Below are 21,441 nucleotides of genomic sequence, written 5' to 3' on the forward strand. Positions count from 1 at the left end.
GCTTTCTAAAAAAAGGCTCTTCACATACAAACTCATATACAAATAAGTTACTCAGTAATAGCTGTTTTAATAATAATAATATCAGGATAATTTTTGCTTGAGTTGATGAATAATACCAAATTACAGGCTATGACATGTCCAGAAAATGAAAAAAAAACCTAAAATCACATTCAAAACTTCACAACTCTGATCTCATATTTTGTTTTAGCCTTCTGATTTCTGATTTCACTATTGGTGCCTTATGGTCTTCCTGCCTGAAGTCAGTAAGAGCCATTTTCTGCAGAAAACTAGTAGGAACAGTAGAGAACCAGTAGGCAAATCAATACCTACTTCCCATACTAACTTCCTAAAGTAGAATAACATGAAAAAACAACTATGATAACCCCTGTGAAGAAAGTAATCCTGAGAATTAAATTATATTAATTAATTATATGAATGAACAGAAATTCCAAACACATTTTATGCTGCTGCATCTGGAATCCAAGATTTCATGAATTTTCAATAAAAATTAAAATCTGGTCTAATATTTATGAAATAGAAAAATCATATTTTAATTAACTGTGGAAAAATTTTTAAAGTTGCAAGTAAGTTCTATGATTTACTTTGGTTGTTTTCACCTCCCTTTTTGACTATACAAGAGAAATATGCACTGGAAATCTGTACTGATAGATGTACTGGCACAAAAACACGCAAAGTCACATCCTGTATCAAAAAAATTAAGCAGAGGATGTACTGCATTAATAGATTGAACAACTGTTTTCTTCTGTCTTGCAATACAGGGTTAAAGTATGATTTTTCAGAGAGACACGTTTGTGATCACTTTTAAACTCCATATTTTAGTACTTCCACATAAAATGGAGATAACTTCCACATCTTCATGAGCTGTTTTGAGACTGAAAGAAAAATTAAATTAAAAACTTCTTCACCACAGGTAATTTTTTATCTCAGTGAATCCTTTCACTGACTCACATCTCACTATTTAATTCAAAACCACATTCCTTGTTATTTCATATCTCAACAGCACTCTGACACTACTTCTTTTCATTGTTTCCCACCAACACTGTATCCCACTAGTATATACACTGAACTTCTCATCCTTTCAACTTATTTGTCTGCATGTCTTCCTCCTTGTCCTTCACATGTTCCAATATTCCTCCACATTTCAGTTCCTGTTGAAAAATTTTATTTGCATTTCTTCCACTGGAATTTTTAGCTGACTTACATGAACACATACACTGACTTTAAAATTCAGAAGTGTGTAATTTTCTTCTGTACAAACCTGACAAATAATCACCTCACTCATTCTTTCTCTATGCTGCACAATTCAAAGATCTTCTGTTTCTGTGTTTTTCAAATGATCCTAAACTTTTAATATTTTCTGTCTGCAAATCACTTTATGGAAAGCTATGTTTTAAACAAACAGCTCCTGAACAGAGATATGCTCAAGACACTGCATTGAAAAAGTAATTACATACAATTGTGCAATTATGTTATGGAAGTTTCTATTCTGTATAATTTTTTTCCAAAGCACTGGTTCTTCCCTTTGGAAATTAGTATGTCAAGACTTAAAAACTGCAAAAAGAAAATACATAAAATACTACATCAATAACAGATTCCTTTCCCGCTTGACATTTCTTGGAACAACAAAAAATGACCAGGTGGTATTAACTCTAACTTAATATACTTTCACAAAACTAGAAAGTGTAAACAGGTTTTTTGTTTGTTTCTTAGTCTGAGAATTAGACTCTGCAGAGAAATCTTTTGGGACAGCTCTGATGTCTGAATCAGTAGCTGTTTCACGGACACATTACTGTACTGTCTTTCCTATAATCTCCTTTAAATATCTGAAAATTAAATAGTAGAAGACTGAAGAGTTTGTGTTTATTTAAATCTATTTAAATAAATTATAATTAAATCGTTTTTATATTATTCTTATATACTTACAGAGTATAAGAAGTATGACTATAATAAGAACTTATAATAGTTCTTATTATATTATTCTTATTATTAAATTATAATAAATTATAATTAAATAGTTCTTATTCTAGTATATACATACTTCATCAGCTGGAATAAAACAGGCTGAAAAAAATTACTATGACCTTACAGTGTTATCCAGTAGATTATAATAGAGTCTTGTTAAATTACATGAGTTACTCTCTCTTACTTTTGCACCGCAATTCTGACACAGTCTAGAATTCGACTGCAGTAATATGTTTAAAACATGAAGCTGTAATTACTAATTTTGCGTCTCTCTCTCTTCACAGAAAATAATCAAGTGTGTATATATATATATATATATATATATATAGTAGCATAATTAAGATAATATCTAACTACAAAGAACATAAAATAAGACTACTAACCCACAGTGTGAACTGTTCCTCTATGCTTCTTTGAAATCTTGTTTGCTTTAACTATGTGTAGAGCATTTTCTTTGAACTGCAGCTCACAAAGTCTTTCAAGAAGAACTGTCATTTCTTCAGTGATGGTATCCAAGTAAGTTTCATTAATAAACTTTAATGATGAAGATGGACCAATAGTTCCACTTAATATATACAAATCCTCTTTTATCATTGTGCACAATCTGGGTATAGAACTTTGGTAACCATTAACCACCTTATCAAAATTTGTTTCACCAGAACTAGACAAAATACAGTTCTGTAGAAGATCACTAACCAGTTTATTCTGCATATTTTGATACTTCATTAAGACTTCCGATTTGGGATAAAGAAACAAAAGCTGCTGTACGCACTGAGTTTTAAACTCCATTTGTTGCTGTAAAGCATTCCTGTTTGTTTCTTCTTGACTTTGTAGTCTATTTACTAAAAATTGTCGAAGATGCAATCTCACGTCATCCCAAAGAGATTTCACATCCACAGCTGAATCATCCTGAATGGTATGAAGGGAAGATGTTAACTCAAAAGACGTCCCGCTTGCAGTACATGGAAATGAGACACCACACTGACTAGAGAGATCCAGAAGGAACTGAAGTACCATTTCTTCTTGATTTTTCTCATTCTTCAGCAAGCTTTGCTAAGAAAGGTAAATCAGACAATGTTTTAGAAAGTTTTGTTAATTCTCGTTCTTTAAATGAACAGCTTCATACTAGAGTAAAAACTGTGTTTTCAATATTAATAATCTTAACAGCAAATAAGATATGTGAGCAACAGAAATTATAAAACCTGTGGAAAAGAGGATTTATATGCAAATTAATTTTCTTGTCTACCTCAGCCAAAAACTCACACATTCATCTTCTCGTCTTTCTTATATCGCCAACCTCTTCTCAATCAATTCTAGAACACAGTTCAAAAGAAACCCTTGGCAGCCTGTTGTCACAGGATCTTTTATAGGAAACTGTATGAAAAAAAATGACTTAAGATTTACACAGATAATGACAGGTTTTCTCATAAAACCAAGCAAGGAATTTATAAAATGGTCAGTTTCTATGTCTCAGCAGGCAATCATCAAAAAGACCATTCTTTGGATAGGAAAGTCTTCCCAGGGCTCCCTCAAAGAACTAAAATTGAAAACTTGTTAAGAATTAAAGAGCCTTAGATCACACAGGACAGAAGAATAACAAGCTGTGTATCCCATCAAACCAAGATGCAGACTGATTTATTAGTGACCTCCATAGATATACACAGATGTATATCTGTGCTGTATGGGTTGGAGAAGGCAGTCAGTTAAGAAAGCAAGTGAAATCACATGGCTGCTGTTCCTTCCTCATTTAAATCGGAAGAGCCGATGATCTCTTGTCACAGATCAATACTACCATCACAAGAAAACTGAGTGGAATTGGTTCAGTAGGTTAGTTTCAGTAGGAAACTTAGTTTCAGTTTCATTAGTTTTTTCATCAGTTTACTTAGTTTCAGTAGGAAAGCTTTAAGTGGATGAGAATCTAGAAACTCTCTCACTTACTCATTCATGTCCCATTGCTTCTCTCCAATAGAGAAAAGCATTGTGGCAAACCACCTCAGGGGGGTTCACTCCAGTCATGTCCTTTATCTTGCCTCTGTCCTAGTTTCACCCCAGCCAGCAACCAAGCCCCAGGCAGCCACTTGCTCACTCCTTTACCAGCAGGACTGCAGAGAGAATTGGAAAGCTAAAGGCCATAAAACTCATGGGTTGAGAGACAGACAGTTTAACAGGGAAAGCAAAAGCCATGCACACAAGCAAAGCAAAACAAGGAATTAATTAACTGCTTCTAGTGGCAGGCAGGTGTTTAGAGCAATAGAGCAAAACCAATAGAGCACGGCCCCATCAAGCTTTACTGTTACTTGGAAAAATATAGATCATCACTCCAGACGTATCCATTTTCTTTCTTCCCCATACTTTATACACTGAGCCTGATGCCACATGGCCTGGAATATCCCTTTGTTCAATTTGGGTCACCTGTCCTGGCTGTGTCTCCTCCCACCTTCCCATGCACCTCCAACTTCCTCACCAGTGTGGCAGTATGAACAGCAGAAAAGTTCTATGAAGGCCTGCTCAATAATAATATCACCCTACAAAAGCATATGCATGTAGTAGAAATATCTGCAACTGGTTCAATTCTTAAATCATAAATATTAAAATGCATATACATAATACTTACCCGAATTTCTTTTATTATCTGCTGAACTATCATATAAAGTTTAGTGGCCCCAAAGAAAAATGTATTTCAAAGTGTAAACTGAAACCCTGATTACTAATCACCATGTTGAAAGGTCATCTCTTGACAAGTAGACTTCTGGACTTTAAATGTTGGGGGTATTTTTAATGATTTAATTTAATCTAAAAAATTTAATTTAAAATTTAACAATTTAAAATTTTAATTTTAATTTAATGCTTATATACTATATTCTGAAATGTACAAAGCAAGAGAAGCTGTCAAAACAGTGCATGCACCTGATGCATTCAGTGTTAAATCCAAATGATCTTCCAAACAAAATCCCTACTGCTGCTTTGAAAGGCAAAGCAGAAGTATTTTTATATATCTGAGGACTGTTAAAAGCCCTTTGCAATTTAAACTACAGCATAAAAAACAGGAGCTTGCAGATAACATTTTAGACTTAGTGATACTCAGAAAGAGTACCTAAAGTGAACTTTGAATCTCTGAAAAGTGTCATCAAGTATCTTCATACATTGCCTATATTGATATAGGCATTTTAATTTAAAAATTAACTATAAAAATATTGCAAAAGATGATGCCAACACTACTCAAAAAACCCAAATTAGTATCCAAAGATTTTTGAGAAACATAAAAAGCTCCCTTTTGAGCACAGAAATTCAGTGGCAATAGTAACATATAGAAAACCAGCTGCAGTTTACCAACTGGATTAATGCCTAGTATGGACAACTACCTACCATATCAATAAATTAGTACAGTAAGATGAAAGTTTGGTTAAAAAAAATCTGCCAGTATTTTAGCAGGAACAGAATTTAATGACAATGTGTTAGTGCATGCAAGCTTTTAAATATTGAGTTATTTGTCTGTATTACAAAATAGTAACACAGAGTGACAAAATTTCACATAATTAACATTTTCAAGTTTCATGAAGAAATTATTGATATTTTCATAATAATTTAAAAATGCATTATAATAATAATAAACCTAAATACAGCACCCCAGGTAAAGACCAAAAAGAACTCTGTACTATTTTTTAATTGTCCCAGCAGCTTAAAAGATAAACAAAATTCCTAACAAAATAAACACACATAATAAAGGATAACAATGAATAGGAATATTGTCCTGAAATAGAAAGATCCTGAAAGAGAAAGAAGGTTCCTGTTACTGAATATTAAATCTATAATTAAATCTTAATTAAAATGCATGCAAGAAGAAATTATTTAGTTAGTTCAATGGATAGAGATATATATTTAAGAAAAATCAGATCATAATAATCGCATTAATGCTGAATATTATTGAAAATACTTTCCTGCAGACCTGTTTATGGAACTGAAGATTATCTACTGTGAATATAATTTCTTACAGACAGACTGTAGTACAGTCAGTACTAAAGATACAGACAGACAGTACAGATACACTTTTCATCTGTAATCCCACCTACACAGCACGTTGGACTATCTAAGAAGCCATAAGCTTGGAAATGGTGATGTAAAAATTGCTGAGCTCCAAAAATGTTTTCATGATAAACTCTGCAGAATTGAGACTTTCAGGCTTCTCAGTTTGCTGTCTGTTTAGCAGCCTGCCACAGAGCCGTTCTCAGGGCTTAACTGGATACTACAGCTCACAGCAAGACTGTCATGCAGTTAGTAAGCTCCTGCAAAGCTGAAGAACTAGAAAGCACATTTTGTGCAAGATGGGGACATTTTAGTGTTTTCCAAACAAATGCCGCCATCTGGTGTTCAGGCATATGGCTTGAATAGACCTTGGAGAAGAAAGTAAGCAGGGAATGGACACAAATAAGTCATCAGTGCCATGCCACCTTCTGAAGGAATTAAGCACGGATCTAAGCGGACTAAGAGAAATAATAAGACTCCTGAAAACAAGAACTTCACAGCCAGTTTTTTCTGGGATTCTCTCATTTCATCTAGATCAAGTATGACATGTAGCAGTCTCTGACACCGTTGAATGGGATGATTATTAACAGCAGTATTCATACTGATCATCTTTGTCAGAAGAGAAAAAAATCACTCTTCACCAAAAGAACATTAAAGAACTGGTGTCTCTAGAAGTTACTCCTTCATTTGACACAGGTCAGTATCCAGTGGAATCAGTGGTGACTGAAAGAGTACCAAGAGTTCAAAGAGCTAAAAAAACCAAGAACTGACTTTATGAAGCTTGTGCTCCAGCCAGAGAAAACACTCCACTTCTCCACAGTTGTCTGTTTCCATTGCAGCTGATTTAGCCTAAAGTTGTTCTTTGTCTACAACTAAACCATGGCACGGAAATGACAAAGAATAATCACTGGATACTGTTTCCTTGTTTTGACCTCACATACATAGTTTACATATAAACTGGAAGATCATAATTTACGGAGGGATCAACCTTCATTCATCTTGCCAATTTTTCAGAATTCCATTTCCACACATATATTCAAATGTAAATTTTTAATAAAAATTTTGGATAAAAATACTCTCTGAAAGGATGGTATTTTTCATTGAAGTGAAATTTGATTTCTGGCTGCATCTAGCTGTATAACTTGGTAGAACAATTAATGTTGCTCCCAGATTTCTCATTGGGAAGTGTAAAATCATAGCATCATTTGGATTGGAAGGGACTTATATTAAAGCTCATTTAGTACAGTCCTCCTACTATGAGAAGAGACATTTTCAACCAGATGAAGCTACTCAAAGCCCAGTACAACTTGGCCTTGAACATTTCCAGGGATGGGGCATCTACCACCTACCCCTCGGGACTCATAGCAAGCAGAAAGTTTATGCTTAAATAATGCATAAAGGACAATAACAAATATTAGATGAGTTGAATCCATACTGATACAATTGAAGAACATGCAGTAACATTAACAGCCTCACTGTAGACAGTAACTTCCAATGTTTTTTTACCAACATGTGTTTTATTAAACAATCCAGGCAGTGCTGAACATATGGTAGCATCTGTGAAAAGATTTTGTTCCAAGTTTGTCTATTTAAGGCATGATCAAAAGGAAACATAACACCCTGCTGGAAACATGAATTTATGAACTATCCTCACAACAGTAAAGACCGAAATGAGAAAACTAATTGAACTCATCCACCCACTCTCCCACGTTAAATCATATAACCATCTTTCCAACATTAAAGTCTTTAATAAACAGTTTTTACCAGGGTCTTAAGGAACTCCAGCAGCTCTCTGTGGTCTGTAGAAGAAGATCTGAGAGAACTAAAATTGCAGTTGTTTAGCCACTGAATGCAGTCAGTTGTGCTTTGTAGTACTTCATCAGTACATATTTCATTTACGTCTGATTGCAGGTCCTTAAGACACTTTTCTATGCTAAAAAAAAAAAAGAAAAAAGAAAAATCACAGGACTTTTCTTCATTATCTGAAGACAAAAGTATTTTATATGTTCTATATTTTAAAAAGAAACATTACTTAAAATTAAGGTAACACTAGTCCTTCTTATTCATGAATTAAGCTACCCTCACAAATTAAGACCTGAATTTGCAGAATTAACAATTAACACTTAAGTACTGTTGAGCTAGAGGTAAAAAAACTTTCCTTCAGGCCAGACTGTACCACCCTCAGCAAGAGTATGTACGGCTTCACTTTCAAACAATCTTATTCTTTTTAATAGCGTAGTTAATGAATAAGACATTATCCAACCTGGTATCAGTATCTGGTCCTTGGTGTTTAATTAACTAAAGCAGAGACTATAAACTGAATCAATTGCTGTATTCAAAGGTGAATGTGTCATTTTTCTCCTTTAGCAATCATCAGTTGTTTTATAAACCATAAGATATATTAATAACTTCTTAAAGACCCATTTACAACACAGAAAATGTTGAAAAGAATTTTAGAACCAGTTGTGCTGAGAAAGCAGATCTTTTCTTTCTTGTTTTGTCATTAGAATATTTGAAAGAAAACAGACTTTGTTTTCAAGGAGCTGATCCACTCCTTAACATTCATCTAGGATCATAACGCTTTTTATGAAACCAGATGTGTCTGTTAGGTTATTACAGTGATTTCAGTTGCAAAGATCACAAGAACAATTGAACATCCAGAATTATTTTATTTCTATTTGTGTGGACATTGAGGTGAAAGCAAAAAAAACCCCAAAAAAATCCAAAGCAATCTAACCCTATTTTTCTATGAAAACACTTTTTCAGTATTTCATTTCTACATTTTTTTCAAAAGCAATGCTTAGTATTCTATACAGTTTCAGTTAGAAAAATAGAATTTAGATCCAGGCAAAACTAAGTTTAATAGCCCAGCCATGAATTCCAGTTCTAAACTTGACAAAAGATTGGCAAGTATCTTTTTAGTTTGTGAAACCTGTTCTCAGGACTATGAAACTAAATGCATTCTTCACACACTTTAGCTCCTGGGACACTATCAAAGGCTCTTATTGTGGTGTGCTGATGTATCTCAAACATGCCCAAATAGATTACAGCATTGTGCAATATAAAAGACACTACTGTTGTTAAATCTGTGCCAATCTGCTACTATTATGAGTGAATTTTTACACTTATCTTTGACATACTAATCTGTGAGTGAGCTAATAAACTTCAAGCTAGGAATAAGCTACAGCCTTCTAAGGACCAGACCAATTTAGGTAATTGGTCCCAATACTGATAAAGGGGCTAAATGCATAGATTCTGGTGCCACTCTCCTGCTCCTTACTTCCTCCACAGGTATAAATCATGATAGCTATGTTAATTTTATTTAATACTTTTATCCTCCCAAAATAAACATTTAATTAACACTAAAGCTGGTTTTGATTGAATAAACATATTTTCATCCTGTTTATTTACAGCATACAGAATACTGGAGGTAAACAGGGTCTCAAAACCTCTGCTGTATCTTACTAAGAATTTTGTCAACACTCAATAATACAAAAACATAGTTAATTATAGTTACTTAATCCTTTACATGAATAAAATTAATTATATATTTAGGAATTTGGATACTGTAAAAAAAAAATGAAAAGAAGAATGAAGTGTATTATCTGAGTTTAGAAAGCAAGCATTTTAAGTAAAAGACTTCCATTAAATAAGATTAAAATTATTCTCACCACCTAGGCTGGTATCAAAACTGTATCATTTCATACCACTGTATGTAGAATGAGACTTTGATTTCCTGGTTTAGAAAATAAATTTGCAAAAGTTTCAGAAACTGCAAACAAAAATGTAATTTTGATGTGAAAAATACGCTTAAAGTTTTTAAAAATACAATTTCTAAATAAGTCATATAAAGTGCTAAATTCCCTTTTTCCCAATAAAATTTTTTCATTAAGTACAAATGTATTTTTTTAAGTTCAAAGCAGCAAATTAGCTCCTTTTTTGAACATACTTAGGCATTAATCCAGATGATGTCAACTGACATTATATACCTGCTATGGACTGCAAATTTAACAGTCCTCAATAAATTTTTTGGCTGCAGATGACTCAATATTTTTTTGGAACCTGTGGAACTGTTCAGACACAAAGAGAAAAAAAACAGTCACCAAACTACTGGAGAGGGAGTGGAATATAAAAGCTCAACGAAAAAAACCCAACTTTTCTGTGAAGCAAAGAAACCTGATAGTTATGCTTCTAAGTTTCTGCATTTTTTTAATTGACTGATTTTTCAAGAAACAAATCTTTAGTCCCACACAAGTAGTACCTTGCACCTGTGTGGCTCGTACTACTAGCATACCATTATGCAAGTGGAAATTATTTGACTGAAATACCTCCTTCTTAAAAGTCAGAGTGTTTGCAGTTCTTTAACAAACCAAAGCAAAGTTGTGTTACATTATCTGTGTCCACACTGTAGTGCTTTTCTGGAGAAACATTCAGTAAATACCCCCACTGCAGAGAGATAATCTCAATGTAAGAGCCCTTAGGTGGTCTTATTTATTAAGTTAATGACAGTTTTTACAAATAACCTAATCATCTGGAGAAAATGCTTTTAAAGTGGCTTCATCAACGGACAAACAGTTTAAAAAGTACTGTAATGGAACTGATAACGTAAGCACTATCATACTGTCATACAATGGCACACAACTTTGTTTTGAAAAGTACGACATCAGAATAAGGGCTGCCCTCTCCATATATCATTTTCTATTGCCTAAGATTACTATGAGTAAGTTGAGGTATGATCTCCTGACTCTTTCAATTTCTAACAAGTGCATTTCAATTTATTTCATCTAGCATAGGGAGCAGCTATAAAATGACAATATCATTGGTTAAATTAAACTGCTAAGCTATAAAGTGAAATTATCTTTTAACTTCACATTCCTTATTCTTAAGATCATCATACTAATGGAAACATAGCTTTATAATCAGTTTACATGTCTTTTATTCAGAACAGACTGTTTTAAAATAAATGAGATCATTGTTTCCACTGATGTTGAAGATGTAAGCAGTGTTATAAAAGTACTGTTATTACTCATTAAAAAGCTTGACTGCTAGAAGTATAGGGCATCTGTACAAAAAAAAGTCATATCATTTGGAAATCTATGTATCTAAGGACCTGCTGTGAGTAATAAAAAAATTTAGAGAAAGACTTTTAGCACAGATATTTCCATTGTGAAACTGTCTCTTGATCCTGAATCCTAAAATGTAAACCAAAGACAGAGCACCTGGTTAAAGAACTTTGAAAATTATTTGATATCTCTAATTTAGCTACTTACAAACCATATCCACTCTAACTGTAAAGTAACTGTATCACTGAAACCAAAAGAAATAGAATGGTGATGACTTTGCTACACTTTAGCAAGAGAAAGTTACTCAACAGATTGACCATATAAGAACAGTCAGTTCTAACCAAACCACTGCACTCCCACCTTAAATTTCCACTCTTGTTTTAAAGGCTTGAGATATTTCAGTCACAATACATAACCTTTGTCTTGGTAAGTCATTTCAGAAGACAGGCAGTAAAACATGAGTTTTTCAACTCCATTGATCAAAACATGACAGTGACAAATAAGGGTTCAAAACCCATCATCTCATATCTGCCCATATGAAATTAAATAGGATACTTTGCAGGGCAGTCAAAGATCTGATTACAGCTTCTGTAGATGTAGACAACAGCTAATTAACCACCTAAGGTACTGACACCACGATAATCCCTGAATATTTGAGTAAAGAAACAGTGTGTCAATAAAACAGCCAATTTCTGAGCAGCTGTGCTGCCCAGCTAGCAAGTTGATATGGAACAACTAACCCAGACTCAGTGATTATGCACAAAGACAACACAGGCTCTACAGGAAAAAAATGACATTTCTTTCTCAGTTTATTTACTTGTTCCTAGCAATTGGTCCAGTAAAGTGATTAGGCAACTACTATTCTGACAAAGACTTTAATAACATTGCTCTAATATTTTTACAGGCATCAAATTCTCAGGCATACACTAAAGTAATACATTTGTAAAATTTGTACATTTGTACAAGCCAGTTACATTCACTCAAAAGAGTCAAATTATTTTTGGAAGTTATGATAAACATTAGGTCTGAGTAAAATCATATTTTTTTTCCTCTACAGTTAGCCCTCATTTCGACATTCTCCCAAATACTCAAACACTCTTAGGATTTTGGTTGGAGGTGGTAATATTTGATAAATCTCTTGACTAGCAGGAATGTGAGGTATAGCTACTTCCTGAAATCTCCAGAGCAGAACAGGCCAAGATTTTCTCCCAAATAAAACAGGAAGATAACTCCTTCAGCACATCTCAGTGTAAAAACACGTAAGTCCTTGCACATATCAGTTCTGATACAGGAAAACTGAATGAGATAGCTTGACTTAATAGCCTGTTTGAAACTCCTCCATTCCTTTGTTGTACAATTTTTACATTGGTAAGCATTTCTTGGCAAATCAGAAAAGTTATGATCAACAGCTGAACCATGTCATACTAACATCCTTACCGAGACACTTTCCAGATCTACAATTCACAAGGTAAAGATCTTGTTAGTTCTCAAATAATTATTATAATTTATATCAAATAGTGATGGGGAAAGATGCAATGCTATAAGCACTTTACTAGCATCGACCTCATTGCAGTCCTTCTTCAAAATCCTTATGACTGAACTACAGCTGATTAGGTTGAATTTTGTCATGGTTTGACACTGGTTAACACAACAAGCGCCTATGAAAACTGGAACAAAGGGCTCATGAGTTGAGATAGGATTGGGAGAAAACACTCTAAGGGCAAAACACGCTCAAACTTAAAGGTATAAAGTAAACTTATTATTAACAGAGTCAGAAGAAGATAATGGGGAGTAAAATAAGCCTTTAAAGCACTTTCCTCCCCCCAGACCTTCTCTCCTTCCCACCGACAGTGCAGGAAGACGGCATGGGAGTGTTTGGTCAGTTCATCACTCAAAATTTTTCTTTAGTTTGCTTAGGGAGAGGAGTCTCACTTCTGCTATGCCATGGGGTCCCTCCCACGGGAGACAGTTTTCCATGAACTTCTCCAATGTGGTTCCAATTTCACGAGTAGCAGTCCCATCCAACCTGCTGTAACATGAGTCCCTCCCATGGTCAAGAGTCTTCCCAAAACTGCCATGATGTGAGCCTCTAGTTGATGAGCTGTAGTCCTTTAAGGATAAGCTGCTTTTGTTTGGAAGCAAGGAACCTCTTTTCTCTACCTCCGGAAACAAGGGCCCTTTCTCTCTGTTTGGGTCATCCATTGGATTACAGCTTTTTTTAGTATCCACCCACTCCAGCATGAGAACTTTTCCTACACGTTGTGAGTGGCTCTCTGCATCCCCTCATGGACTTAATGGATTATAGGGAGATAGTTTGTTTTATTATAGTCTTCCACACGACTTGCAGAGAAATCTTGACTCCAATGATTAGAGCACCTCCTCCCCTCTTTCTCTTCACTGACCTTGATGTGGCCATGTTGTCTTTTTCCACATATCCTCACTTTCTCCTCTTAAGTACCATTACCAATAAATCCCACCAGTTTAAAGATTTCTGCAGGATCTTGCAGTGCTGATTTCATATAAGTTTTGTGTGAGGAATCACTTGCCATGTTTCCATTGCTGGCCACATGGCCCAGCCACCACCATGCAACCCATGTGCCTGCTACAGTGCTGGAACAATTCAATGCCTGGCTCTCTTCATTCAAGGCACCAGGGAGAAGCCACCATCACTGGCCCTGCCCTCCTGCCTGCAGCATGACTGGCTAGGGGTGGCCAGGCAGGCAAAGCTCTCTGTGGCTTGTGCAGAAATGGTGGCAGCCACGGCAGCAGCCTCATGGCTGCACATGCAGTGCTGAGATGGTCCCAGCAGTGGTTCCTCGCCACCTCTGGAAACTGCTCCTGTGTGGATTTTCTCCTTAAATGTGTCATCACAGAGGCATTACCAACTTTAACTGGGCCAACACCATGTCCATCTTCAGAGCCATCAGAGACTGGACATCATGACAGCTTCTAGTAGCTTGTCACAGAAAGCACCTCTGTGGCTCATCCCCCCCCAAAAAAATCAACCAGGCTGTGTTAAACCAACACAAAGTTTATCAGATCGAAGTCAAATCAGTCATTTGTGACGCAAATTTCATCTCCAGTGTGCTGTGGAGATACAATTATTATTAAATAATTGTGTTGAATTCTAAGCAATTGTTCTGTTGATGAAGACCTAGAATATCTCTTACTGTCCTACAGCCTCATAAAATCTTCTTGCTTTATGACAACTAAAAGGCAGCACTCACTTAAGAAAAAACTGAATACACAAATAAAAATCAACTGCTGAAGAGACCTCATGCTTAACAATCACTTCAAGTTATGAAATAGAGGCTTGGTTTCAAGTCTGTACTGTACTTCCTGCTTAGAAGTACTAAATTAAATAAACTACAAGTTCAGTTCTGTGGATTGCTCAAAATTGAAATGTTAGTAATTCTTAATCCACCAAATAGGAAAAATAATCCATATACTAGATTTTGATAAGCAGTGAAAGTCAATGTGAAAGGAAAGAATGAAGACAAAAGTCCAACTCAATGAATATAACTTCACACTGGAGAATAACCTTGAGATTACCCCTGTACCAAAACTGGCCAGCAATGACAATAGTTTTGAGAGTTCATATTCACCTGTTTCTATAAACTGCTCTAAAAATAAACTTAACATTCAAGTGTAATAAGAGTTCTGTTACACAATAATAATAATAGTGAATGAATGAACCACTTTCTACATTAAAATTTGCATATAAAACAATTGCACATAGATGGTCTCCCCTTGTTGTTGTTATAGCACCAAATAGAATTGGTACAGTACAAAACTACTGAGGGTAATTCAACAGCTGAAAAACATATCTGATTTGTCATGTCACACAATTTTATAAAACCTATTCAGTTAGAAGGCAATAAACGAGCAGTTGAATGATTTATACACTCTTGCCTCATAATTTTTTACACAATGTTTTATTTTTAAATATATATATATATATATATATATATATGATGTATACTATTCTGTTCATTCTCTGTGGTCTAATAAAAGTATAAATCTATTTTAGAAAAAATAGATTTTATTTATTTATACTTTTAGAAAAATGGATAGTATTTCAATTGCATCACTGTATCACACAGAGGTGTTCTTATCATACCACTTACAAAGATCAATGGTAACTTGAAAATTATTTCATTCCATACCTCTAATATATTAGAATAAAAGGACTTTTTTTAATTTAAAACTCACATCAGCTGCTGTTCATCTTATTTTAAACTCTCTCAGTTTCTGAAACTGACATACTACAGGAGCAAAACAGCAGCTGGTAACTACTAGCTTAAGTGTCAATTCAGTAGAAATACAAAACTTTTTCTGACCTGCATTGATGTGTACCACATCCTATCCAGTTTCCTGCATTCCTTTAATAAAATATTATTTGGATATTACAGAACTTAGAGTGAAAGGTCCTTTTAATTTCTAAGATTAGATAGGTAGGGCAGTGACAATCAGCCTCCTTCAAGACATACAAACACTTCCACTGTGATGATGTCAATGTAAAATATAACATATAATGTTAAGTGGCTATAAAGTACCACTTAAAAGAATGAACAGCTGGCTTCCCTTCCCACAGTCAGATGTCTTCTCAAAAGCAGCATACATTTTTCACACATTAAAACAAAAAACAGTAGTGAAGCATTCATTCTAAAGGTTTATTTTGAGAATAATCTTCCTAACTCTCAGGATATCTCTGCAGAATGACAACAAAATCACTTTTATTTGGTAGTTGAAGAGGGGACAACAGTTACACTAAAAATGCTGATACTGTTTTTACCAGATGTATAAGACCATAGACACTCGAAACTTAATTACCTGTGTAACTAACTATGTTATGACATAAACTAATCTCTAAGTAAGTATATCTACATTTCACTCATGTTAACAGCTGGAAAACTCTAACACAGAATTGTATTATGCAGTGGTCCATAACAGCATATTTACTAGAGCTTCAGCAACATTGCTACCATGGGATTACTAATATTGCAAGTACTTTTGTATAACATCAAATTTTTAAATGAAAATGTGTGGTAAGAGTAATAGAAATAACCCCCCCCAAAAAAACCTCTTAGCCCTCTTAGTATAACTGATATGACAATAATTGAGAAATTATCCTAGTCAGTTTTCAGAGAGATATGGTAATGGTTTCTTTCCATCCTTCCAAAAGGATTTGGGAAGGATGGAAAGAAGAAGATGGAAGGTTTGGGAGCAAAGATCTCTGAAAAATGTGGGCTACATTAAAATGATACGATCTTGAAAGAGATGTCATGCAGGAAGTTCTTTGAAATCATGCAACTCTCAATAAGATACACTGTTATTCCAAAGGTGAGCAGTTTCAAAATTTAATGTAAAATCCTGCCATTTGTTATATCTCTGACCATACACTTGTTTTTTTAAATGGACACTAACTTTACTTGCTTAAGAGCATCTTTCACTGATGAAAGTATTACAAAGGTACTAAAGAGTTAAGCTATAAATAAGGCACAGAACACTGAACTGATTTCTTTGTATTCATGCAAAAAAATCTGCATCAATAATGAACTTTTTTAGTACTCCACTGTTTCTACAACACTGACTTTTGGAAATCAGTATGTTACAAGGAAGTAGACAAAGAAATATATATTGTAGTAAGAAAATGTGTAATTGCAGCACAAGAGTTGTAGCTGAAATAGTAAAACAATGGATCATATAAGAAAAAAATATACATATATTAACTTAATTCATTTTTCTACTTCCATTAGAAAAATGGAAGCTTTTCCATTAGAAAAGCTTAAAGAACATACTGAGTTTATATATTGCTTTTTGTTAGATTCCTTAGTCCTTTCAGTCAATAAAAATTTCTCATTAGTAGGAAATTCTATCTCATAGCAGTAGAAAATACAACTGTCATGAGAATTCACATTTTCTTCCTTCACTATCACACCTACTGCAACAGAACCTAAGATTAAGATGGTACAACTGTTAAAAATAGCATAGAAAGACTACAGTACAGTAATTATATAGCGTTAAAAATTTGTTAAATGCTTGAGTGGTTAAAATAAAATTACTGCTGAAATATTTATCAGAATTTTAACCTACTACTAGAAAATAAATGTGAGTTAAGCCACATTTTTCCCAAATGCAATTACTTTCACTAGTATTTTGGATACAAATAAAATACTCCTTACCTGGAAGAGTTCTTCTTTATTTTTTCATCAAGATCACTAAGGATTTGTTGAAATTCCAATTCTCCAGGAAGGACATTTAACAAACAGTCTAAATTGGAAGAATCAAAAGAACACTCTCCTCCCCATTCCATTTTTAGAACCTGTAAAACAAATACAGCAAAATGGTTAAATAATAGAAAGATGCAGATCAGAAGGACCAAAGTATACAACACCTTGCTCTTTGGAGATATTAGATTATATAATAATATAAATTTTAGCTTATTATGCTTCTGCATAGACTGCTACAGAGTGAAGCCAGGAAAGCAAATGTAGATGTAAATTTTATAGTACCTTGCATTTCTTTGGTATAAATAAATGAGTTATTTTACCTTTATCACAGCAGTAGCTTTTTTTTTCTTTCAAGATTTAGAAATAAAATTCTCACTATTGTATATATAAACTAAAAATAAACACATTACAGGGTAAATTTATTTTCTGTATACTTATAATTTCTGTCCAAGGAGTAACTGTTTTCTGGAAATTCAGCAAATGCAAATTCATCATTGCAAATGCATGCAAACAAAAATTCAGACTAAACCAAGCTTCATCTTACTTTGTACTCATTTTGTTAAACAAAGGTCAAATCCACCAGCATATTGAAACTAATACACTACCCTTGTGTCCTTATATCAGAAGCAAAGCATTAGTAGGGCTTTTTTTTTTCCTGTTCTCTATTTTTTCCTGCATCCTCTTTTTGAGAAATAATGAAATTGATTTTATCATCAGTGATGACTTGCTATCAAAATTAAAGAAAAATATAATATAAAATATGGAACCTTCTTAATAACCAGTGTATTTCATATCTACTATTTAGTATGTCATATTTAATACTATCCAGCAGCAACATGAGGAACAAACATAACATTCAGATGCACACAGTTTGAGCAACAAAATATAATAAATGCATTAATTTTCCTGCAAGAAATACTCTTTTACAAAGCAACTACAGTGTTGGTTGTTATCTAGAGGCACTACTAGAAAAACAGATTGAATTTTTCTAAATGAACTGTCCACAAAACACATGTTTAAAAAGTACATCAGGGATTTAAGATGCAAGGTCAAGATGATTGGTTTTGGTCAGAGATGTAGACTTCAAAGTAGAAGAAATGCACATTTCTGGTTTTGCTCTTCCAAAAAGCCATGTTTGATAAAAAAAAAAAAAAAGGAAGCTCTCTAAAGCATAATATCTTGCATATCTCAATTAACAGCACATCAATATGAAATATGTCATGGATATGTTTTATTAAATTCTCAAAGGCTACAGAATACCCCTTTGCAAATTACAATTCAAACACTTGCAGCATTTTGGGATGTAGCTGAAACTCAATCAGTTGCTGGTGAAAAAGCTTGGATGTAAACCAAGTATATCTCTTAAAACATTGAGGAAATGTCAGCCTTTTAATATAAACTTCACAGATGTTACTGCAATTAAAGACACAAATTAAGAGTAGAAGTTGAATAGAAACCATTAAATATCTCTTTACAGAGCGGAGATATAAGGAATAATGAAAATACAGATCTTTCTTCAATTATGAAGTATACTACCTGCAATAGACTCAGTCACCCACTCCCTTTTCTCTTATAAAAGGTTTACACAGAATGTGATTTTTAACTCCATTCAATACCTGTAACTCAAACCCATCTTTTATTCAACTGTCTTGTAGAACGATCAATGATTGGTGCAATATTAACTGTATAATAAATATATATATAATGAAAAAATGCTAACAGTTTGGAATGAGTTAGAGTTTTCAAAAAATAGCTGCACGATCAAAACTGTGTATTTATATTTAATCCCAACTCTTTTCCTTAAAGGACAGCCAAAAGAAGTTTGAGTTTCTTGGAAAAATATCAGTATAGTTTACAGACTAGTGACTGTTTGAAAAATTCATCAAATGAAAAAAAATCACCTTGTAAACATGACAGCCTAGTTTTCATGCATGCACTCCTGTAAGACTTCTATGTCATACTTCTTTGGTTCACTTGTCAAAACAAAGCAATTATTCCTTTCAGTCTTGGTTTATGGAAGAAAAGCAACATTTGATTATTCAGCTTTTAAATACTGTTTTAGATAGCTAATACTAATTTCTTCTTCTAAAAATCAAAACCCAAAAATGTTTCAGAAGAAAAAAAATAAGAACATCAAGACAGAAATTAGTACAATTGAGAAGAAATTTTACTATTATTTAGCATTGCCAGAGCCAGAGCCTTCAGTGCACCAGAAGACTCTAAATGATGATCTGGACTCTAAGTAGAACTGCACCACCAGCCTCCTGTCTCCCCTCGGGGCAGCAGAATAGGTATCAGCTAGCGAGGGCCCTCCCCTGCCATTTGCGTTTTCCCCCTCCTCTCCTGTTGCTCCAAAGAGCAGACAGTCGTTGATGCTCTCAAAGAACCAGTATGACACAGACCTTCTCTGATGGGAAAACACCCAATGTTTCTTTTTTAAGAAAGAAATCCATTTCTTAAAATTCTTATTTGGAATAGTATGGAGGAGAACCCTGTTTTGAAACTCCAAATTCTGTCAAAGTATTTTAGACAATAATAACCCACTTTTTTTTCTGTGAAGGAGATTAATTTAACCCTTGTTATTAATCTGCATAAAAGTATCATTCCATCATATTTCAATTTACTATTATGATGTTTTAAGACAAATTGTCTTGGAGAATCTGCTTTCAGGTTCAACTCTCTAAGTCCCTATCCTAATAGGCCTAGTTCTTTTCAAAACATATTAGAGGACTGTTAATCAACATTAAAATGACATAGCTGTCAATCTTTTCAGTAGCTACTCAAGAAAATTAACCTATGTACAGTTAAGCTTAAAACAAAATATTTTTCAGGTCTCTTATTTTAACCCATGGTATCAATTAAATTTAACCTCACTGTAATAATTTCCCTCTTCTAACAAGTATAAATTATGAAACTATCTTTACCAAAAGTCATTACACCTATTCAAAAAAAATACTACACAACACTCAAGTTGATACAACAGATACTTCTTGCTTTTAAAATTCATAGTGCTTACCACTGAAAAGCACTTTTTGTGTGTTTTCTTTTTCAGTGTCAATCAAATGGAAGAAATCTCTTATAAAAATTATATTTAGTTCCAATTAGGTATTTCTTCATTTTGAAAATAACAATTAAATTAAACATAATTGTAAAAACCTCCCAGTACAAACATAGATGTGAAATTCCATGGGATTTCTGAGATCAATTTGTAATGTTTATACTTATTATATTAAACCTTTGTTCTCAGACATACAGTTTGTAAAGGCAGCATTTAGCTAAATCTTGAACAGAATTTTTTATGAGCACATCTGTTGAATATGCACATCTCAATGTAACCACAATTTGAGGGATATGTCAAAATGCAGCGCTGAAAGTATAGAGAATTAGCCAAATCATTGAAGCATTTTTCTGTTACTGCTTATCTTACAGGAGTTATCTCTTTATTGCCCTAACATCCTTGCAAAACTAAAAGAGTATGAGAGAATTGTCAAGATTTTTCATCACTCAGCTTATACTTCCAATGAGACCTTAACAATGATTTCCTTTACCTAGCTTTAGTTGCATAACTCTTTCAAGCTGCTTTACAGCACAGAAGATGTCATCCACAATCACACAGCAGGCAGCAAAAGTGATGGCAGTGGCCTGAGATACTACTATTAAATGTGAAATTCCTACTGTTCTGCATATTTAAATAGTCTGAATATTTAAAATTATTTTGAAAACCATATAGAGCATACACAAGAAATCCATTTAAAAACTGTAATTTCTTGATCTCTATTCTTACTCTTGGTAAAAGCTTTTTACCCAATTTTCTGTGGTAAAAATCCTTTAAAATTGTTTACTGTTAAAAATACACTTGTAAAATAAAAGGAAAATTAAAAATTCTCTCTATAAAAGAAGATGACCCATTTTTATTTCTGTTATGTATTGAAGATCTCTATTTAAATTTTCCAAATTGCCTTTCACCTGTTCGTTAGACTTTGCTGAATCATATGCAACATATACAAAAAGAATATAATGTTCCAGTAAAAAAAAAAAGACATTTAATGGATACAAGAAAAAAACCCCAACAAAACAGAACCACCAGTCTTCATGATGGTTTTATTTATTCAGTATTTTAAATGCCACAAATGACTTTG

The 21,441-nt window shown here is 33.7% G+C and overlaps 1 protein-coding gene across 7 annotated transcripts in view; it reads right to left on the minus strand.

The window, feature by feature from the left end:
* KIAA0825 (KIAA0825 ortholog) overlaps nucleotides 1-21,441 on the minus strand; it is a 237,522-nt gene that overhangs the window by 182,118 nt on the left and 33,963 nt on the right. For 5 of the 7 annotated variants that reach the window (XM_015652513.3, XM_015652514.3, XM_015652516.2 and 2 more), the window contains 3 exons: nucleotides 17,255-17,394; nucleotides 7,771-7,939; nucleotides 2,367-3,036 (listed from right to left, as the gene is read on the minus strand). In XM_015652513.3, coding sequence (XP_015507999.1) covers nucleotides 2,367-3,036; nucleotides 7,771-7,939; nucleotides 17,255-17,394 — 979 coding nt within the window. Of the gene's footprint in view, nucleotides 1-2,366; nucleotides 3,037-3,246; nucleotides 5,573-7,770; nucleotides 7,940-17,254; nucleotides 17,395-19,203; nucleotides 19,309-21,441 lie in introns of those variants that run through there. The other 2 variants (XM_033520520.1, XM_033520521.1) reach the window with 2 other exon arrangements.

Source organism: Parus major, chromosome Z (assembly GCF_001522545.3).
Source record: "Parus major isolate Abel chromosome Z, Parus_major1.1, whole genome shotgun sequence".
In the NCBI taxonomy this organism is placed as follows: Eukaryota; Metazoa; Chordata; class Aves; order Passeriformes; family Paridae; genus Parus; species Parus major.